The sequence below is a fragment of the Balaenoptera musculus genome, chromosome 5, assembly GCF_009873245.2.
Source record: "Balaenoptera musculus isolate JJ_BM4_2016_0621 chromosome 5, mBalMus1.pri.v3, whole genome shotgun sequence".
NCBI lineage: Eukaryota > Metazoa > Chordata > Mammalia > Artiodactyla > Balaenopteridae > Balaenoptera > Balaenoptera musculus.
Window position 1 is genome coordinate 17,911,469 of NC_045789.1, and position 21,607 is coordinate 17,933,075.

General features: G+C 36.6%; 1 protein-coding gene across 1 annotated transcript in view; it reads right to left on the minus strand.

Moving 5' to 3' along the window:
• Positions 1-9,457: 9,457 nt before the first annotated feature.
• STPG2 (sperm tail PG-rich repeat containing 2) overlaps positions 9,458-21,607 on the minus strand; it is a 344,744-nt gene continuing 332,594 nt past the window's right edge. The window contains exon 10 of the mRNA XM_036853457.1: positions 9,458-9,585. Coding sequence (XP_036709352.1) covers positions 9,458-9,585 — 128 coding nt within the window. The remainder of the gene's footprint in view (positions 9,586-21,607) is intronic.

Genomic DNA, 21,607 nt, shown 5'->3' on the forward strand with positions numbered 1-21,607 from the left:
TAAATCATAATTTTAAATTATGTTTTAGTTAGCTGAGGATCTTTTTTACCCCATTAGATGAAATAAATCAGAGTGGTAAATGCATTGCACTTAGGTTTATAAATTGATATTTACTTTTTCTCTAAAATTATTTTATATGTCTAATTTCCCAAGTGGAAATTTTCATTTTCTCTCAAATTACATATTTAACATTTTAATATGGTTTCTAATTTAAGTCCAGAATAAAGGGAACAAATGAAAGTATATGCATGAAATCTTCCTGGTCTTTCCTTCCACCAGCCTGTGCAGAATGGGAGAGGGGTTTGGGGATGAGTCTACTTCTTAAAAAATCAGCAGTGACAAGGTGAGAATTAAAAAGGGATCTTCTGACTATATTATAACATGTATATCACATGCAAAGAAAAAATTGATGTATTTTCTGAAATTACTTTGTACTAAGCCACTATCTTTTTAATAATACACTTGTTTTTTTTATCTCTCAATTCAATTGTGAACACCTTAGAGGCTAATCTACTCATGTATCCTCACAATATGTAGCTTAATTCTTTGCGTGCTATAGATGCTCAATGAAAGAATAAAATTAGAGAGCATATTAAAGAGTTAAATTAGGTAATTTTCTAGTATCCTTCAAGTCCCAAATTTATAATCTAAAAGCAATCTTCATATGACACATACGTAAACATTAAGTTGTTCAAGTTAGCAATCTAATACTTTTGGGTTTAATTTGTATCCTTTATGCAAATATTAGAGAATAATATGAGCAAATATTCATTTAAAATTCAAATGAAGAAAATATTTAATAAATTTCTAAAACTTAGTTTAGCCAAATTATGATAATTAAAAATTTTGAAAATCTGCTATTTGTACCAAGTTGTTAAGTAGATTATACAAAATATAATTGGAATTATAAATATGCATCAAAAATCTTAAATATAATTAAGTTCAATTAGGGCAAGTGGACTAATTGAGAAAATAAATGTATAAATAGAAAAATGTTAGATTTCTAATAAAATAGACCAATTCGGAGTTTTTGAAATGACAATGGTGCTCATGTTTTTAATATGATAATATAAGAACTTATTTATGTCTAATAGGTATCAGATTATTTTAAAATACAGGATATATATATACATGTGTATAGACACACACACACACAAACACACACACTAGAATACTACTAACCATAAAAAAAGGAGGAAATTTTGACATTTGCAACAACATGGATGGACGTGGAGGATATTATGCTAAGTGAAATAAGTCATACAGAGAAAGACAAATACTGTATGATACCACTTATATGTGAAATCCAAAAAAACCACAAAAACTATAGAATATAACAAAAAAGAAACAGACTCACAGATAAAAGAAACAAACTAGTGGTTGCCAGTGGGGAGAGGGAAGTGGGGAGGGGCAAAATAGGGGTCAGGGATTAGAGGTACAAACTATTATGTATAAAATAAGTTAGACAGAGAGGAACCAAGATGGCGGAGTAGAAGGACGTGCTCTCACTCCCTCTTGTGAAAACACCAGAATCACAACTAGCTGCTGGACAATCATCGACAGGAAGACACTGGAACTCACCAAAAAAGATACCCCACATCCAAAGACAAAGGAGAAGCCACAATGAGACGGTAGGAGGGGCGCAATCACAGTAAAATCAAATCCCATAAACTGCTGGGTGGGTGACTCACAGACTGGACAACACTTAGACCACAGAAGTCCACCCACTGGAGTGAAGGTTCTGAGCCCCACGTCAGGCTTCCCAACCTGGGGGTCCGGCTACGGGAGGAGGAATTCCTAGAGAATCAGACTTTGAAGCCTAGTGGGAATTGATTGCAGGACTTTGACAGGACTGGGGGAAACAGAGACCCCACTCTTGGAGGGCACACACAAAGTAATGTGTGCATCGGGACCCAGGGGAAGGAGCAGTGACCCTGGGGGAGACTGAACCTGACCTACCTGCTGGTGTTGGGGGGTCTCCTGCAGAGGCGAGTGGTGGCTCTGTTTCACCGTGGGGATAGGGACACTGGCAGCAGAGGTTCTGGGAAGTTCTCCTTGGCGTGAGCCCTCCCAGAGTCTGCCATTAACCCCACCAAAGAGCATGGGTAGGCTCCAGTGTTGGGTTGCCTCAGGCAAAACAACCAACAGGGAGGGAACCCAGCCCCACCCATCAACAGTCAAGTAGATTAAGGTTTTACTGAGCTCTGACCGCCACAGCAACAGGGAGGGAACCCAGCCCCACCCATCAACAGTCAAGTGGGATTTTCCCAGGGATGCAAGGATTCTTCAATATCCACAAATCAATCAGTATGATATACCACATTAACAAATTACAGAATAAAAACTATATGATCATCTCAATATTTGCAGAAAAATATTTTGACAAAATTCAACACCGATTTTTGAAAAAAACTCTCCAGAAAGTGGACATAGAGGGAAGATACCTCAGCATAATAAAAGCCATATATGACAAACCCACAGTTAATATCATACTCAACAGTGAAAAGTTGAAAACATTTCCTCTAAGATCAGGAACAGGACAAGAATGTCCACTCTCGCCAATTTTATTCAATACCGTTTTGGAAGTCCTAGTCATGGCAGAGAAGGAAAAGAAATAAAAGGAATCAAAATTGGAAAGGAAGTAAAACTGTCACTGTTTGCAGATGACATGATACTATACATAGAAAATCCTAAAGATGCTGTTAGAAAACTACTGGAGCTCATTAATGAATTTGTTAAAGTTGCGGGATGCAAAATTAATACACAGAAATATTGTGCATTTCTATACACCAATAATGAAAGATCAGAAAGAGAAATTAAGGAAACAATCCCATTTACCATCACATCAGAAAGAATAAAATACCTAGCAATAAACCTACACAAGGAGGCAAAAGACCTGTATTCCAAAAACTAAGACACTTATATAAGAAATAAAAGATGAGAGAAACATCCCCTACGATTATTTTGTTACTATCGATTTCCCCTTTTATGGCTGTTAGCATTTGCCTTATGTATTGAGGTGCTCCTGTGTTCGGTGCATAAATATTTACAATTGTTATACCTTCTTCTTGGATTGATCTCTTGATCATTATGTAGTGTTCTTCTTGTCTCTGGTAATATTTATTTGAAAGTCTATTTTGTGTGATATGAGAATTGCTACTCCAGCTTTCTTTTGACTTCCACTTGCATGGAATATCTTTTTCCATCCCCTCACTTTCAGTCTGTATGTGTCCCTAGGTCTGAAGTGGGTCTCTTGTAGACAGCATATATACAGGTCTTGTTTTTGTATCCATTCAGCCAGTCTATGTCTTTTGCTTGGAGCATTTAATCCATTTACATTTAAGGTAGTTTTCGATATTTTATGTTCCTATTACCATTTTCTTAAATGTTTTGGATTTGTTATTGTAGGTCTTTTCCTTCTCTTGTGTTTCCTGCCTAGAGAAGTTCCTTTAGCATTTGTTGTAAAGCGGTTTGGTGGTGCTGAATTCTCTTAAATTTGCTTGTCTGTAAAGGTTTTAATTTCTCCATCAAATCTGAATGAGATCCTTGCTGCGTAGAGTAATCTTGGTAGTAGGTTTTTCCCTTTCATCACTTTAAATATGTCCTGCCACTCCCTTCTGTTGTAGAGTTTCTACTGAAAGATCAGCTGTTAACCTTGTCAGGATTCCCTTGTATGTTATTTGCTCCTTTCCCTTGCTGCTTTTAATATTTTTTCTTTGTATTTAATTTTTGATAGTTTGATTAATATGTGTTTGGCGTGTTTCTCCTTGGATTTATGGCATATGGGACTCTGCACTTCCTGGACTTGATTGACTATTTCCTTTCCCATATTAGGGAAGTTTTCAACTATAATCTCTTCAAATATTTTTTCAGTCCCTTTCTTTTTCTCTTTTTCTTATGTGACCCATAAAATTTGAATGTTGGTGCTTTAAATGTTGTCCCAGAGGTCTCTGACACTGTCCTCAATTCTTTTCATTCTTTTTTCTTTATTCTGTTCTGTGCTAGTTATTTCCACTATTTTATCTTTCAGGACACTTACCCGTTCTTCTGCCTCAGTTACTCTGCTACTGATTCCTTCTAGAGAATTTTCAATTAACAAAATAATAGTAGGGGACTTTAACACCCCACTTTCACCTATGGACAGATCAAAGAAAATGAAAATAAATAAGGAAACACAAGCTTTAAATGATACATTAAACAAGATGGACTTAATAGACATTTATAGGACTTTCCATCCAAAAACAACAGAATACACTTTCTTCTCAAGTGCTTATGGAAAATTCTCCAGGATAGATCACATCTTGGGTCACAAATCAGTCCTTGGTAAATTTAAGAAAACTGAAATCATATCAAGTATCTTTTCTGACCAAAACGCTATGAGAATAGATAATAATTACAGGAAAGAAATCTGTAAAAAAAACAAACACATGGAGGCTAAACAATGCATTACTAAATAGCCAAGAGATCACTGAAGAAATCAAAGAGGAAATAAAAAAATACCTAAAAACAAATGACGATGAAATCACGACAGCTCAAAACCTATGGGACACAGCAAAAGCAGTTCTAAGAGGGAAGATTATAGCAATACAATCCGACCTCAAGAAACAAGAAAAATCTCAAATAAACAACCTAACCTTACACTTAAAGCAATTAGAGAAAGAAGAACAAAAAAACCCCAAAGTTATCAGAAGGAAAGAAATCATAAAGATCAGATTAGAAATCAATGAAAAAGAAATGAAGGAAAAAATAGCAAAGATCAATAAAACTAAAATCTGGTTCTTTGAGAAGATAAACAAAATGATAAACCATTATCCAGATTCATCAAGGAAAAAAAAGAAAGAAAACTCAAATCAACAGAATTAGAAATGAAAAAGGACAAGTAACAACTGACACTGCAGAAATACAAAGGATCATTAGAGATTACTACAAGCAACTCTATGCCAATAAAATGGACAACCTGGAAGAAATGGACAAATTCTTAGAAAAGCACAACCTTCCAAGACTGAACCAGGAAGAAATATAAACAGACCAATCACAAGCACTGAAATTGAGACTGTGATTAAAAATCTTCCAACAAACAAAAGCCCAGGACCAGCTGGCTTCACAGGCGAATTCTATCAAACATTTAGAGAAGAGCTAACACCTATCCTTCTCAAACTCTTCCAAAATATAGCAGAGGGAGGAACACTCCCAAACTCATTCTATAAGGCCAAAATCACCCTGATACCAAAACCAGACAAAGATGTTACAAAAAGAAACTATAGGCCAAAATCACTGATGAAAATGGATGCAAAAATCCTCAACAAAATACTAGCAAACAGAATCCAACAGCACATTAAAAGGAACATACACCATGATCAAGTGGGGTTTATCTCAGGAATGCAAGCAGTTTTCAATATATGCAAATCAATCAGTGTGATGCACCATAAAACAAACTGAAGGATAAAAACCATATGATCATCTCAATAGTTGCAGAAAAAGCTTTCAACAAAATTCAACACCCATTTATGATAAAAACCTCCAGAAAGTAGGCATAGAGGGAACTTATCTCAAAATAATAAAGGCCATATATGACAAACCAACAGCCAACATCGTTCTCAATTGTGAAAAACTGAAACCATTTCCACTAAGATCAGGAACAAGACAAGGTTGCCCACTCTCACCACTACTATTCAACATAATTTTGGAGGTTTTAGCCACAGCAATCAGAGGAGAAAAAGAAATAAAGGAATCCAGATCAAAAAAGAAAAGTAAAACTGTCCCTGTTTGCAGATGATATGATACTATACATAGAGAATCCTAAAGATGCTACCAGAAAACTACAAGAGCTAATCAATGAATTTGGTAAAGTAGCAGGATGCAAAATTAATACACAGAAATCTCTTGCATTCTTATACACTAATGATGAAAAATCTGAAAGAGAAATTAAGGAAACACTCCCATTTACCATTGCAACAAAAAGAATAAAATAACTAGGAATAAAACTACTTAAGTAGACAAAAGACCTGTATGCAGAAAAATATAAGACACTGGTGAAAGAAATTAAAGATGATACAAACAAATGGAGAGATATACTGTATTCTTGGATTGGAAGAATGAACATCGTGAAAATGACTATACAACCCAAAGCAATCTACAGATTCAATGCAATCCCTATCAAACTACCAATGGCATTTTTAACAGAACTAGAACAAAAATTTTCACAATCTGTATGGAAACACAGAAGACCCCGAATAGCCAAAGCAATCTTGAGAAAGAAAAACAGAGCTGGAGGAATCAGGTTCCCTGACTTCAGACTATACTACAAAGCTACAGTAATCAAGACTGTATGGTACTGGCAGAAAAACAGAAATATAGATCAATTGAACAGGATAGAAATCCCAGAGATAAATCCACACACATATGGTCACCTTATCTTTGACAAAGAAGGCAAGAATATACAATGGAGAAAAGACAGCCTCTTCAGTAAGTGGTGCTGGGAATACTGGACAATTAGAACACTCCCTAACACCATACACAAAAATAAACTCAAAATGGATTAGAGACCTAAATGTAAGGCCAGGTACTATAAAACTCTTAGTGGAAAACATAGTCTGAACACTCTATGACATAAATCACAGCAAGACCCTTTTTGACCCACCAACTGGAGAAATGGAAATAAAAACAAAAATGAATAAATTGGACCTAATGAAACTTAAACACTTGTGCACAGCAAAGGAACCCATAAATAAGACGGAAAGACAACCCTCAGAATGGGAGAAAATATTTGCAAATAAATCAACTGACAAAGGATTAATCTCCAAAATATACAAGCAGCTCATGCAGCTCAATATCAAAAAAACAAAATACCCAAACCAAAAATGGGCAGAAGACCTAAATAGACATTTCTCCAAAGAAGATATACAGATTGATAACAAACACATGAAAGGATGCTCAACATCACTAATCATTACAGAAATGCAAATCAAAACTAACAAGGTATCACCTCACACTGGTCAGAATGGCCATCATCAAAAAATCTACAAACAATAAATGCTGGAGAGGGTGTAGAGAAAATTGAACCCTCTTGCACTGTCAGTGGGCATGTCAATTGATACAGCCACTATGGAGAACAGTATGGAGGTTCCTTAAAAAACTAAAAATAGAACTACCATACGACCCAACAATCCCACTACTGGGCATATATCCTGAGAAAACCGTAATTTAAAAGAGTCATGTACCACACTCTTCATTGCAGCTGTATTTACAATAGCCAGGACATGGAAGCAACCTAAGTGTCCATTGATAGATGAATGGATAAAGAAGATGTGGCACATATATACAATGGAATATTATTCAGCCATAAAAATAAACGGAATTGAATTATTTGTAGTGAAGTGGATGGATCTAGAGACTGTCAGAGAGAGTGAAGTAAGTCAGAAAGAGAAAAATAAATACCGTATGCTAACACATATATATGGAATCTAAAAAAAAAAACAAAAAACGGTTCTTAAGAACCTAGGGGCAGGACAGGAATAAAGACACAGACGTAGAGAATGGACTTGAGGTGGGAGGGGGAAGTGTAAGCTGGGATGAAGTGAGAGAATGGTATGGACTGATATATACTACCAAATGTAAAATAGATAGCTAGTGGGAAGCAGCCACATAGCACAGGGAGATCAGCTCGGTGCTTTGTGTCCACCTAGAGGCGTGGGATAGGGAGGGTGGTAGGGTGACAGAAGAGGGAGGAGATATGGGGATATATGTATATGTATAGCTGATTCACTTTGTTATAAAGCGGAAACAAACACACCACCGTAAAGCAATTATCCTCCATTAAAGATGTTAAAAAAAAAAAGACGTAACTTTTCCTTTCAAGAAGAAAAATTATGAAAGAAAATTATTTGTTCAAAAAATGTTTTAAATTATTAACAGAAACAAGTGGTGTTGGAAAGACAAAAAATTACAGATAGTCCTCAACAGAAAATTAACCTTCTACTGCAGTATTATATCTACTATATAATATATGAATATATTAGTTTGACATTTTAGGCATTACCTTAATTAAACCTCATTATTAAATCCATAAATGTTTTTTTCTGACATGGAAAATAATATTCCACAATAAATGACTAAGGAAATATAAATATAATCATAAAATCTTAGTGAAAGAAAAAGCAATAACATCTTTAAATACTAGGAATACTAGTGGGTACATCTTCTATGACAAATGTAGCACAAAATGAAAAAGTATAACATCATATTTACTGGCATTTATCATTTGCGGACACCATTAAAACCAGTTTTAAAAAGGAGTGGGGAAGCAATCAGTTAAAGATTTTCTATGATTTAATATGATCAAATGAACATCTATAATATCTAACTTATTAAGACTAATAGTTTACTGATCAATACTTGCTTAAAGACCTTTCCTCATTGTACCCAACAATCAAGAGTAAATATGTCATAAACTTTGCCAAATCTCTATCAGTTCCCAATTTGCAAGACTTGCCTTACATTACACAGCCAAGGCCCTAAAACACTGTATATATATATATATATATATATATATATAATGTATCCTCCCTTGACTTTCACCTTCTGAACTACTACTAAGACTCTGTCTAGCAGATTTTCCTTTTGTGAAGTAAGTCTTATAAAATTAGATTTGCTTATCAGTAGAAAGTAACAGTGATATTTTGGGGGAATCAACAGCCAACAAGTAAAATAACAAGTCTTTCATTATTCATTTGATTTTCTTTTTCTTCCTTTTCTGATATTATAAATGTACTTTTGACAGGATGCTGAAAACTTCTTTGGATTATGACATTTTGAATAAGTAGAAAAACATACATTCAATAAAAATAAATTTGTCATTAACTAACCCAAATAAGAACATTCATTATGGTTTGCACTCTTAAATTAATTGCTATAAGCCAACAGGAAAACCTTTTCACACCAAATGGGGAATAAAAGCCTAGAGTGAACACAATTTCTAAAACGCTGCAGTTTATTTAAACCTCCTCCTTACAATCAGAAGACCCACAGCATAATGAGACATTTATTTATTACGAATCTAAACCACCTGCATTTATTAAAAGAAAATAAAAGATCAATACCTGGTTTTACTGGATCCACAGGGCTTTCTTCTTCTGAGCACTCTAATAAATTCTTGATCTCAATAAACATTTGGAAATTTCTTTTTCAATTTGTGTATGTAAACAAGTAAATATTTAGAGTTGCAGGGATATAGAAATTATATATATTTGTGCTGTAGAGGCTATTTATAGATAAATTGTTAAATAATTCTTAAATAATTCTTTCAGAAATGTCAGAATTTATCTTTAAAAAAGCCTTTCTTAGCCAAAAGATTTTGGTTAGTAATAAGAATAGAACATATGGAAAGGACTTTAATGAAGACATTTCCAGTACCTTCTGGAAATTTTTCCATTTTTGTGTTATTATTAAAAGAGAAATATCATTGACAAACCTCATATGTCGCTGGACCAGGAGTAATCTCTTTGGAATCTTTAAAACGATTTGATGCTTTAACAAATAAGGGTATGGAGCAAGATTTCTTTAAAACAGGATTGTATGTTGCAGGCCCTAAGAGAAAACAAATGTAAAAATAATAAAGCATGTTTTAAATTATTGATTTTGGTCACATGGATATTATTCTTAGATTTGTTATCTTAACATTTAAATTTAGCATCACTCTTGAACCCATCCTTTTGAATGCTTAAAGTCATTCAGTTCAGGGATTTGAAATATGATAAGCATAAAATACAAGCATACTTCATTTTATTGCACTTCACTTTATTACACTTTTCAGATACTGTGTTTTTTACAAATTCAAGGTTTGTAGCAACCCTGCTTCTAGCAAGCCTATCAGCACCATTTTTCTAATAGCATTTGTTCACGTAATTCTCACAATATTTCAAACTTTTTCATTATTAAAATTATATGTGTTATGGTAATATATAATCAGTGATCTTTGATATTACTATTGCAATTGTTTTGGGGTAGCACAAACCGTGCCCATGTAAGATAGCAAACTTAATTCATAAGTGTTGTGTGTGTTCTGCTTGCTTCCCCATCTCTCTCTCTCTCCTTGGGTCGCTCTATTCCCTGAGACACAACAATATTGAAATTAGGCCAAGTAGTACCCCTACCATGGGGCACTAGAAATCAAATGCTAGAAATGACTAAACTTAGTGAGGAAGACATGCCAAAACCTGAGACAGGTCAAAAGCTAGGCCTCTTGCACTAAATATTAGTCAGCTAAGTTGTAAATGCAAAGGAAAAGTCCTTGAAGGAAATTAAAAGTGCTCTTCCAGTGAACACATGAATAATAAGAAAGCAAAACAGCTTTAATTCTGATATGGAGAAAGTTTTAGTGGTCTGGGTAGAGATCAAACCCGGCACAACATTCCCTTAAGCCAAAGGCTAATCCAGAGCAAGGCCTTAACTCTCTTCAATTTTGTGAAGGCTGAGAGAGGTAAGGAAGCTACAGATGAAAAGTCTGAAGCTAGCAGATGTTGGTTTAAGTAAAGATGCCATCTCCATAACATAAAAGTGCAAGGTGAAGCAGCAAGTGCTGATATAGAAGCTGCAGCAAGTTATCCAGAAGATCTAGCTATGATAATTAATGAAGGTGGCTACACTAAACAACAGAGTTTCACTGTAGACAAAACAGCCCTCTTTTGGAAGAGGATCCCATCGAGGACTTTCATATTGGGTTGGCCAAAAGTTTCATTCGGTTTTTTTCCATAAGATGGCTCTAGTAGCACTTAGTTGTCTTTAACTTCATTCAAAACAATTTTGTTAGATTGTATGTGACAGCTGTCATATCAGCGTGCATTTAAAAAAGGCTTATCAAAATTGGTGAATTTTTCTGTAGCAATTTTAGTATTGAAGATGGAAGGAAAAAAGCAACATTTTTGGCATATTATGCTTTATTATTTCAAGAAAGGTTAAAAAGCAACTGAAACGCAAAAAAAAGATTTGTGCAGTGTATGGAAAAGGTGCTGTGACTGACTGAACGTGTCAAAAGTGGTTTGTGAAGCTTTGTGCTGGAGATTTCTCACTGGATGATGCTCCACAGTCGGGTAGACCAGTTGAAGTTGACAGCTATCAAATCGAGACATTAATTGAGAACAATCAATGTTATACCACATGGAAGACAGCCAACAAACTCAAAATATCCAAATCAAGCGTTGAAAACCATCTGCACCAGCTTGGTTATATTAATCACTTATGATGTTTGGGTTCCACATAAGTTAAGTGACAAAAACCTTCTTGACCATATTTCCGCATGCGATTCTCTACTTAAACGTAATGAAAATGTTCCGTTCTTAAAACAAATTGTGACGGGCGATGAAAAGTGGATACTATACAATAATGTGGAACAGAAGAGATCGTGCGGCAAACAAAATGAACCACCACCAACGACACCAAAGGCCGGTCTTCACCTAAAGAAGGTGATATTGTGTATATGGTGGGATTGGAAGGGAGTCCTCTATTATGAGCTCCTTCGGGAAAACTAAAGGATTAATTCCAACAAGTGCTGCTCCCAGTTAGACCAACGGAAAGCAGCACTCGACAAAAAGCGTCCAGAATTAGTCAACAGAAAACGCATAATCTTCCATCAGGATAACACAAGATCACATGTTTCTTTGATGACCAGGCAAAAACTGTTACAGCTTGGCTGGGAAGTCCTGATTCATCCGCTGTATTCACCAGACATTTCACCTTTGGATTTCCACTTATTTCGGTCTTTACAAACTTCTCTTAATGGAAAAAATTTCAATTCCCTGGAAGACTGTAAAAGGCACCTGGAACAGTTCTTTGCTCAAAAAGATAAAATTTTGGGGAAGATGGAATTATGAAGTTGCCTGAAAAATGGCAGAAGATAGGAAGGTAGTGGAACAAAAGGGCAGATATGTTGGTCAGTAAAGTTCTTGGTGAAAATGAAAAATGTGTCTTTTATTTTTACTTAAAAACTGAAGGCACTTTTTGGCCAACTCAATAGCTAGAGAGGAGAAGTCAATGCCTGGCTTCAAAGCTTCAAGGACAGGCTGACTCTCTTTGTAGGGGCTAATTAGCTGGTGACTTTAAGTTGACCCCAATACTCATTTACCATTCCAAAAATCCTAGGGCCTTTAAGAATTATGCTATATCTATTCTGCCTGTGCTCTATAAACAGAATAACAAAGCCTGGATGATGGCTCATCTGTTAACAACATGGTTTGCTGAATATTTTAAGCCCACTGCTGAGACTTACTGTTCAGAAAAAAAGATTCCTTTCAAAATATTACTGCACATTGACAACGTACCTAGTCACCCAAGAGCTCTGATGGAGATGTGTGATGAGATTAATGATGTTTTTATGGCTGCTAACACAACATCCATTCTGCAGCTCATGGATCACGGAGTCAGTTTGACTTTCAAGTCTTATTATTTAATAAATATATTTTGGGAGTTTTCTGGCAGTCCAGTTGTTAGGACTTTATGCTTCCACTGCAGAGGGGCCCAAGTTTGACCCCTGGTCTCCTGGTTAGGGAACTAAGATCCTGCAAGACACGTGGTGCGGTCAAAATATAAATATATACTTCAAAAGGATCTAGCTGCCATAGAGAGTGATTCCTCTGACAGATGTGGGGAAGCTCAATTAAAAACCTTCTGGAAAGTGTTCATCATTCTAGATGCCATTAAGAATATTTGTAATTCATGGGAAGAGGTGAAAATATCAACCTTAACAGGAGTTTGGAAGAAGTTGAATGACTGAGGGATTCAAGACTCAGTGAAGGAAGAAACCGCAGATGTGGAAATAGTAAGAGGACTAAAATTAGAAATGGAGTCTGAAGATGACTGAATTGTTGCAGTCTCATGGTAAACCTTTAATGGATGAGGAGTCGCTTCTTATGGTTGAGCAAAGAAAGTGGTTTCTTGAGATGGAATCTACTCCTGGTGAAGATGTTATGAAGACTGTTGAAATTTTGATAACAAAGGATTTAGAATATTACATAAAGTTAGTTGATAAAGCAGCAGCAGGGTTTGAAAGGAATGACTCCAATTTTGAAAGAAGTTCTACGGTGGGTAAAATGCTACCAAACAGCATGCATGCTATAGAAAAACCATTCATGAAAGGAAGAGTCAATTGATGCAACAAATTTCATTGTCGTCTTATTTGAAGAAATTGCCATGGCCACGTAGCTCTTCAGCAACCACCACCCTGATCAGTCAGCAGGCAACATCAAGGTAAGACACTATACCAACTACCAACAAAAAGAGTCTGACTTGCTGAAGGCTCAAAAGATGTTTAGCATCTTTTAACAATAAAGTATTTTTAAATTAAGGTATGTGCATTTTTTAGACATAACGTTATTGCACATTTAATAGACTACAGTACAGTGTAAACATAACTTTTACATGCACTGGGAAACCAAAAAATTTCTGTGACTCCTGTTATTGGGATATTTGCTTTATTGCGGTGGTCTGGAATCAAACCTGCAATATCTCCAAGATACGCCTGCATGGACCTCTGTGTATGTAATAATTAAATGCAAATCAGAAGTAATTTCCAAAAAAAGAAAACAGTACTCCCTCAAAATTATCTACATAGTGAAAAAAGATACCTAACTCTTTTATTCCTACATATTCATTCACATGTTCAGTGAAGAGGTGATGACTGAACTGCACTGGGGATACGAATAAGGTTTAAAGAAGCAGAAAGGTGGTTTAACAGCATTCTGGGCACTAAACATGACAGAAGACAAGGCACAAATTTACATGGAAAAAGTTTTATGTAGCAAACAGATTGGTTAAATGGAACAGGGCCTAAATCCTAAATGAAGATTTTGTACTAGAGACCATAGGTTTCAAATTGTATCCTAAAATGTACCAGAAATTCTAAAGAACTGCCCAGGGGACAATGTGTAGGTAAAGCCCAAATACAAGAGGCCTTAAATATTTTCAGCCAAAACAACTACAGATTTACTGTTTTATTTGTTTGGGTCCCATATAAGATTTTATTTAACTGAAGTTGTTTAGTAATTTTTTTAAAAAAAGGCTTTTGAAAACCACTTCCATAGTCTAGTTCTTGAAGGTTTTTGACTAAAGGAGATTCGTGAAGAAAGATAGTTTAAGAAATAAATTCTGGCAGTGGTGTACAGGATGAAATGACTGGAAGATGGTCTGTTTCAGGGTCACTAACAAGCAGTACACTAACATTGATAATGGAAAGGAAGAACAACTCAGAATATTTTCTAAGAAATACAATAAACATTTAGTATGTACAGTGACTAGAAGAAGATAAAAATGAAAAGTGGCTATGAAAAAGGTAATACTATGATGGAAATAAAGAAATACAGAAAGAAGGAGGAGAGGAATATCTTGTGCTTGATTTTGAATCAATTATGTTTGAAAAGATGCAGGATATCCAAATAGAAGTGTCTAGAGGAAAATCATAGATATATAACTGAAGCTCATGAGGAAGCTTGCCTGGAGAAAAAGAATGGAGTTATTCATGTAGAGGCAATAGTTGAGGTTTCTCTAAGTGAAAGATCACAGAGAGAGAAAACCTAAATAACTAAGGACTGGACCTTGGGGGACTGCACATAGAGAGGGAGGGGAAGAGTCAAAGAAGGAAACAGTCTAGTTAATAAATTTAGCTACTACAACATTATAGACAGTAAATAGGGAGAGGTTATTTTTTTCTCCATTTGCATGTTAACCAATACTTATTTTGAGTGTCTATCACATGCCATGCCTTGCATATGAACAGTGTTAGAGGTCTACTATATCAAGTATTTCAAGAGGAGACTTATAGGGAGGTGACTGTACAGTATATAGGATGTAACTTTAGAATAGTGGTGATGAATGAAACTAAATTAGAGGGCATTTAAAAGACACTGTGGGAGAGGAAATAAAAACTTGGAGCGTAGAATATTGACAATGAACATAAACAGTGAAATAGCAGAGTAGATATAAAGATATTAATAGGGAGGAGACCTTCAAGATGGCAGAAGAGTAAGACATAGAGATGACCTTCCTCCCCACAAATACATCAGAAATATATCTATATGTGGAGCAACTCCTACAGAACACCTACTGAATGCTGGCAGAAGACCCCAGACACCCCAAAAGGCAAGAAACTCCCCACGTAACTGGGTAGGGGAAAAGTAAGAAAACAGAGACAAAAGAATAGGGATAGGGCCTGCACCTCTGGGAGGGAGCTGTAAATATGGAAAGGTTTTCACACACTAGGAAGCCCCTTCACTGACGGAGACAGGGGGTGGGCAGGGGGCAAGGTTAGGAGCCATGGAGGAGAGCACAGCAACGGGTGCAGAGGGAAAAGCAGAGAGATTCCCACACAGAGGACTGGTGCCAACCAGCACTCACCAGCCCAAGAGGCTTGTCTGCTCACCCGCTGGGGAGGGTGCGGGCTGGGAGCTGAGGCTCAGGCTTCAGAGGTCAGATCCCAGGGAGAGGACTGGGGTTGGCTGCGTGAACATAGCCTGAAGGGGTCTAGTGCACCACTGCTAGCCAGGAGAGAGTCCGGGAAAAAGTCTGGACCCACCTAAGAGGCAAGAGACCATTGTTTCGGGGTGCACGAAGAGAGGGAATTCAGAGCACCGCCTAAACAAGCTCCACAGATGGGCGCAAGCCGTGGCTATCAGCGCGGACCCCAGAGATGGGCGTGAAATGCTAAGGCTGCTGCTACAGCCACCAAGAAGCCTGTGTGCAAGCACAGGTCACTATCTACAACTCCCCTCCCGGGAGCCTGTGCAGCCCGCCACTCCCAGGGTCCCATGACCCAGGGAAACTTCCCCAGGAGAACACACGGCGCACCTCAGGCTGGTGCAACATCACCCTGACCTCTGCCGCCGCAGGCTCGCCCCGCAGCTGTACCCCACCCTCCCCCTGGCCTGAGTGAGCCAGAGCCCCCGAATCAGCTGCTCCTTTAACCCCGTCCTGTCTGAGCAAAGAAGAGACGCCCTCAGGCGACCTACACACAGAGGTGGGGCCAATCCAAAGCTGAACCCCAGGAGCTGTGCGAACAAAGAAAGGGAAATTTCTCTGAGCAGCCTCAGGAGCAGCACATTAAATCTCCACAATCAATCTGATGTACCCTGCATCTCTGGAATACCTGAATAGACAACAACTCATCTCAAATTGAGAGGGTGGACTTTGGGAGCAACGATATATATATATATGTTTCTTCCCTTTTGGTGAGTGTGTATATGTATGCTTCTGTTTGTGATTTTGTCTGCAGAGCTTTGCTTTTACCATTTCTCTTCCAGTTCTGTCTGTCCGATTTTTTGTTTCTTTTTTTCTTTTTTTTTTAACTATAGTTTTTAGGACTTATTGTCATTGGTGGATTTGTTTTTTGGTTTGGTTGCTCTCTTCTTTATTTCTTACTTGCTTTGTTTTTATTACTTTTTAATTTTTTATCATTTTTAATAATTATTCTTAATTTTTTATTTTCATAACTTTATTTTATTTTATTTTTTTCTTTCTTTCTTTCTTTTTATCTCCCTTTTATTCTGAGCCATGTAGATAACAGGGTCTTGGTGCTCCAGCCAGGTGTCAGGCTTGTTCCTCTAAGGTGGGAAAGCCGAGTTCAGGACATTGGTCCACCAGAGACCTTCCAGCCTCACGTATTACCAAACGGCAAAAATCTCCCAGAGATCTCCATGTCAACGCCAAGAAACAGCTCCACTCAATGACCAGCAAGCTACAGTGCTGGAGAGCCTCTGCCAAACAACTAGCAAGAGAGGAACACAACCCACCCACTAGCAGAAAGGCTGCCTAAAATCATAATAAGGTCACAGACACTGTAAAACACACCACCAGACGTGGTCCTGCCCACCAGAAAGACAAGATCCAGCCTCATTCACCAGAACACAGGCACCACTCCCCTCCACCAGAAAGCCTACACAACCCACTGAACCAGCCATAGCCACTGGGGGCAGATACCAAAAACAATGGGAACTACGAACATGCAGTCTGCAAAAAGGAGACCACAAACACAGTAAGTTAAGCAAAATGAGAAGACAGACAAACACACAGCAGACGAAGGAGCAAGGTAAAAACCTACCAGACCAAACAAATGAAGAGAAAATAGGCAGTCTACCTGAAAAAGGATTCAGAGTAATGATAGTAAAGATGATACAAAATCTTGGAAATAGAATAGACAAAATGCAAGAAACATTTAACAAGGATGTAGAAGAACTAAAGAGGAACCAAGCAACGATGAAAAACACAATAAATGAAATTAAAAATACTCTAGATGGGATCAATAGCAGAATAACTGAGGTAGAAGAACGGATAACTGACCTGGAAAATAAAATAGTGGAAATAAATACTGCACAGCAGAATAGAGAAAAAAGAATGAAAAGAATTGAGGACAGTCTCAGAGACCTCTGGGACAACATTAAACGCACCAACATTCGAATTATAGGGGTCCCAGAAGAAGAAGAGAAAAAGAAAGGGACTGAAAAAATATTTGAAGAGATTATATTGAAAACTTCCCTAATGTGGGAAAGGAAATAGCCAATCAAGTCCAGGAAGCGCAGAGAGTCCCATACAGCATAAATTCAAGGAGAAACACACCAAGACACATATTAATCAAACTATCAAAAATTAAATACAAAGAAAAAGTATTAAAAGCAGCAAGGGAAAAACAACAAATAACATAAAAGAGAATCCCCATAAGGTTAACAGCTGATCTTTCAGCAGAAACTCAGCAAGCCAGAAGGGAGTGGCAGACACATTTAAAGTGATAAAAGGGAACAACTTACAACCAAGATTACTCTACTCAGCAAGGATCTCATTCAGATTCGACGGAGAAATTAAAACCTTTACAGACAAGCAAAAGCTAAGACATTTCAGCACCACCAAACCACCTACACAACAAATGCTAAAGGAACTTCTCTAGGCAGGAAACACCAAAGAAAGAAAAGACCTAAAATAACAAACCCAAAACAATTAAGAAAATGGTAATAGGAACATACATCTCGATAATTACCTTAAATGTGAATGGATTAAATGCTCCAACCAAAAGACACTGACTGGCTGAATGGATATAAAAACAAGACCCGTATATATGCTGTCTACAAGAGACCCACTTCAGACCTAGAGACACATAGAGACTGAAAGTGAGGGGATGGAAAAAGATATACCATGCAAATGGAAATCAAAAGAAAGCTAGAGTAGCAATTCTCATATCAGACAAAATAGACTTTAAAACAAAGACTATTACAAGAGAGAAAGAAGAACACTGCATAATGATCAAGAGATCAATACAAGAAAAAGATATAACAATTGTAAATATTTATGCACCCAACATAGGAACACCTCAATACATAAGGCAAATGCTAACAGCCATAAAAAGGGAAATCGACAGTAACACAATCATAGTAAGGGACTTTAACACCCCAATTTCACCAATGGACAGATCATCCAAAATGAAAATAATTAAGGAAACACAAGCTTTAAATGATACATTAAACAAGATGGACTTAATTGACATTTATAGGACATTCCATCCAAAAACATGTGAATACACTTTCTTCTCAAGTGCTCATGGAAGATTCTCCAGGATAGATCATATCTTGGGTCACAAATCGAGCCTTGGTAAATTTACAAAAATTGAAATCATATCAAGTATCATTTCTGATCACAACACTATGAGACTAGATACCAATTACAGGAAAAAACATGTAAAAAATAGAAAGACATGGAGGCTGAACAATACATTACTTAATAACCATGAGATCACTGAAGAAACCAAAGAGGAAATCAAAAAATACCTAGAAACAAATGACAATCAAAACACAATGAACCAAAATCTATGTGATGCAGCAAAAGCAGTTCTAAGAGGGAAGTTTATAGCAATACAATCTTACCTCAAGAAACAAGAAAAATCTCAAATAAACAACCTAACCTTACACCTAAAGCAATTAGAGAAAGAAACACAAAAAAATCCCGAAGTTAGCAGAAGGAAAGAAATCATAAAGATCATATCAGAAATAAATGAAAAAGAAATGAAGGAAAAGATAGCAAAGATAAATTAAACTAAAAGCTGGTTCTTTGAAAAGACAAGCAAAATGGAAAAACCATTAGCCAGACTCATTAAGAAAAAAAGGGAGAAGACTCAAATAAATAGAATTAGAAATGAAAAAGGAGAAGTAACAACTGACACTGCAGAAATACAAAGGATCATGAGAGACTACTACAAGCAACTATATGCCAAAAAAATGGACAACCTGGAAGAAATGGACAAATTCTTAGAAAAGCACAACCTTCCAAGACTGAACCAGGAAGAAATAGAAAATATAAACAGACCAATCACAAGCACTGAAATTGAAACTGTGATTAAAAATCTTCCAACAAACAAAAGCCCAGCACCAGATGGCTTCACAGGTGAATTCTGTCAAACATTTATAGAAGAGCTAACACCTATCCTTCTCAAACTCTTCCAAAATATTGCAGAGGGAGGAACACTCCCAAACTCATTCTACAAGGCCAAAATCACCCTGATACCAAAACCAGACAAAGATGTTACAAAAAAAGAAAACTACAGGCCAATATCACTGAGGAAAATGGATGCAAAAATCTTCAACAAAATACTAGCAAAAACAAACCAACAGCACATTAGAAGGATCATACACAATGACCAAGTGGTGTTTATCCCAGGAATTGCAAGGATTCTTCAATATACACAAATCAATCAATGTGATACACCATATTAACAAAATGAAGGAGAAAAACCATATGATCATCTTAATACATGCAGAAAAAGCTTTTGACAAAATTCAACACCCATTTACGATAAAAAACCCTCCAGAAAGTAGGCATAGAGGGAACTTACCTCAACATAATAAAGGCCGTATATGACAAACCCACAGCCAACATCATTCTCAATGGTGAACAACTGAAACCATTTCCACTAAGATCAGGAACGAGACAAGGTTGCCCATTCCTTCCACTATTATTCAACATTGTTTTGAAAGTTTTAGTGACAGCAATCAGAGAAGAAAAAGAAATAAAAAGAATCCAAATCGGAAAAGAAGAAGGAAAGCTGTCACTCTTTGCAGATGACATGATACTATACATACAGAATCCTTAAGATGCTAGCAGAAAACTACTAGATCTAATCAATGAATTTGGTAAAGTAGCAGGACACAAAATTAAGGCACAGAAATCTCTTGCATTCCTATACACTAATGATGAAAAATCTGAAAGAGATATTAAGGAAACACTCCCATTTACCATTGCAACAAAAAGAATAAAATACCCAGGAATAAACCTACCTAAGGAGAAAAAGACCTGTATGCAGAAAACTATAAGACACTGCTGAAAGAAATTAAAGATGATACAAACAGATGGAGAGATATACCATGTTCTTGGATTGGAAGAATCAATATTGTGAAAATGACTACACTACACAAAGCAATCTACAGATTCGATGCAATCCCTATCAAACTACCAATGGCATGTTTCACAGAACTAGAACAAAAAATTTCACAATTTGTATGGAAACACGAAAGACCCTGAATAGCCAAAGCAATGTTGAGAAAGAAAAATGGAGCTGGAGGAATCAGGCTCCCTGACTTCAGACTATACTACAAAGCTACAGTAATCAAGACAGTATGGTACTGGCACAAAAACAGAAACATAGATCAATGGAACAAGATAGAAAGTCCAGAGATAAACCCACGCACCTATGGTCAACTAATCTATGATAAAGGAGGCAAGGATATACCATGGAGAAAAGACAGCCACTTCAATAAGTGGTGCTGAGAAAACTGGACAGCTACATGTAAAAGAATGAAATTAGAACACTCTCTAACACCATACACAAAAATAAACTCAAAATGGGTTTAAGATCTAAATGTAAGGCCAGACACTATAAAACTCTTAGAGGAAAAACACAGGCAGAACACTCCATGACATAAATCACAGCAAGATCCTTTTGGACTCACCTCCTAGAGAAATGGAAATAAAAACAAAAATAAACAAATGGGACCTATTGAAACTTCAAAGCTTTTGCACAGCAAAGGAAACCATAAACAAGACAAAAAGACAACCCTCAGAATGGGAGAAAATATTTGCAAATGAAGCAACTGATAAAGGATTAATCTCCAAAATTTACAAGCAGCTCATGAAGCTCAATATCAAAAAAACAAAAAACTCAATCCAAAAATGGGCAGAAGATCTAAACAGACATTTCTCCAAAGAAGATATACAGATTGTCAACAAACACATGAAAGGATGCTCAACATCACTAATCATTAGAGAAATGCAAATCAAAACTACAATGTGGTATCACCTCAAACCAGTCAGAATGGCCATCATCAAAAAATCTACAAACAATAAATGCTGGGGAGGGTTTGGAGAAAAGGGAACCCTCTTGCACTGTTGGTGGGAATGTAAATTGATACAGCCACTATGGAGATCAGTATGGAGGTTCCTTAAAAAACTAAAACTAGAACTACCATACGAACCAGCAATCCCACTACTGGGCATATACACTGAGAAAACCATAATTCAAAAAGAGTCATGGATCACAATGTTCGTTTCAGTTCTATTTACAATAGCCAGGACATGGAATTAACCTAAG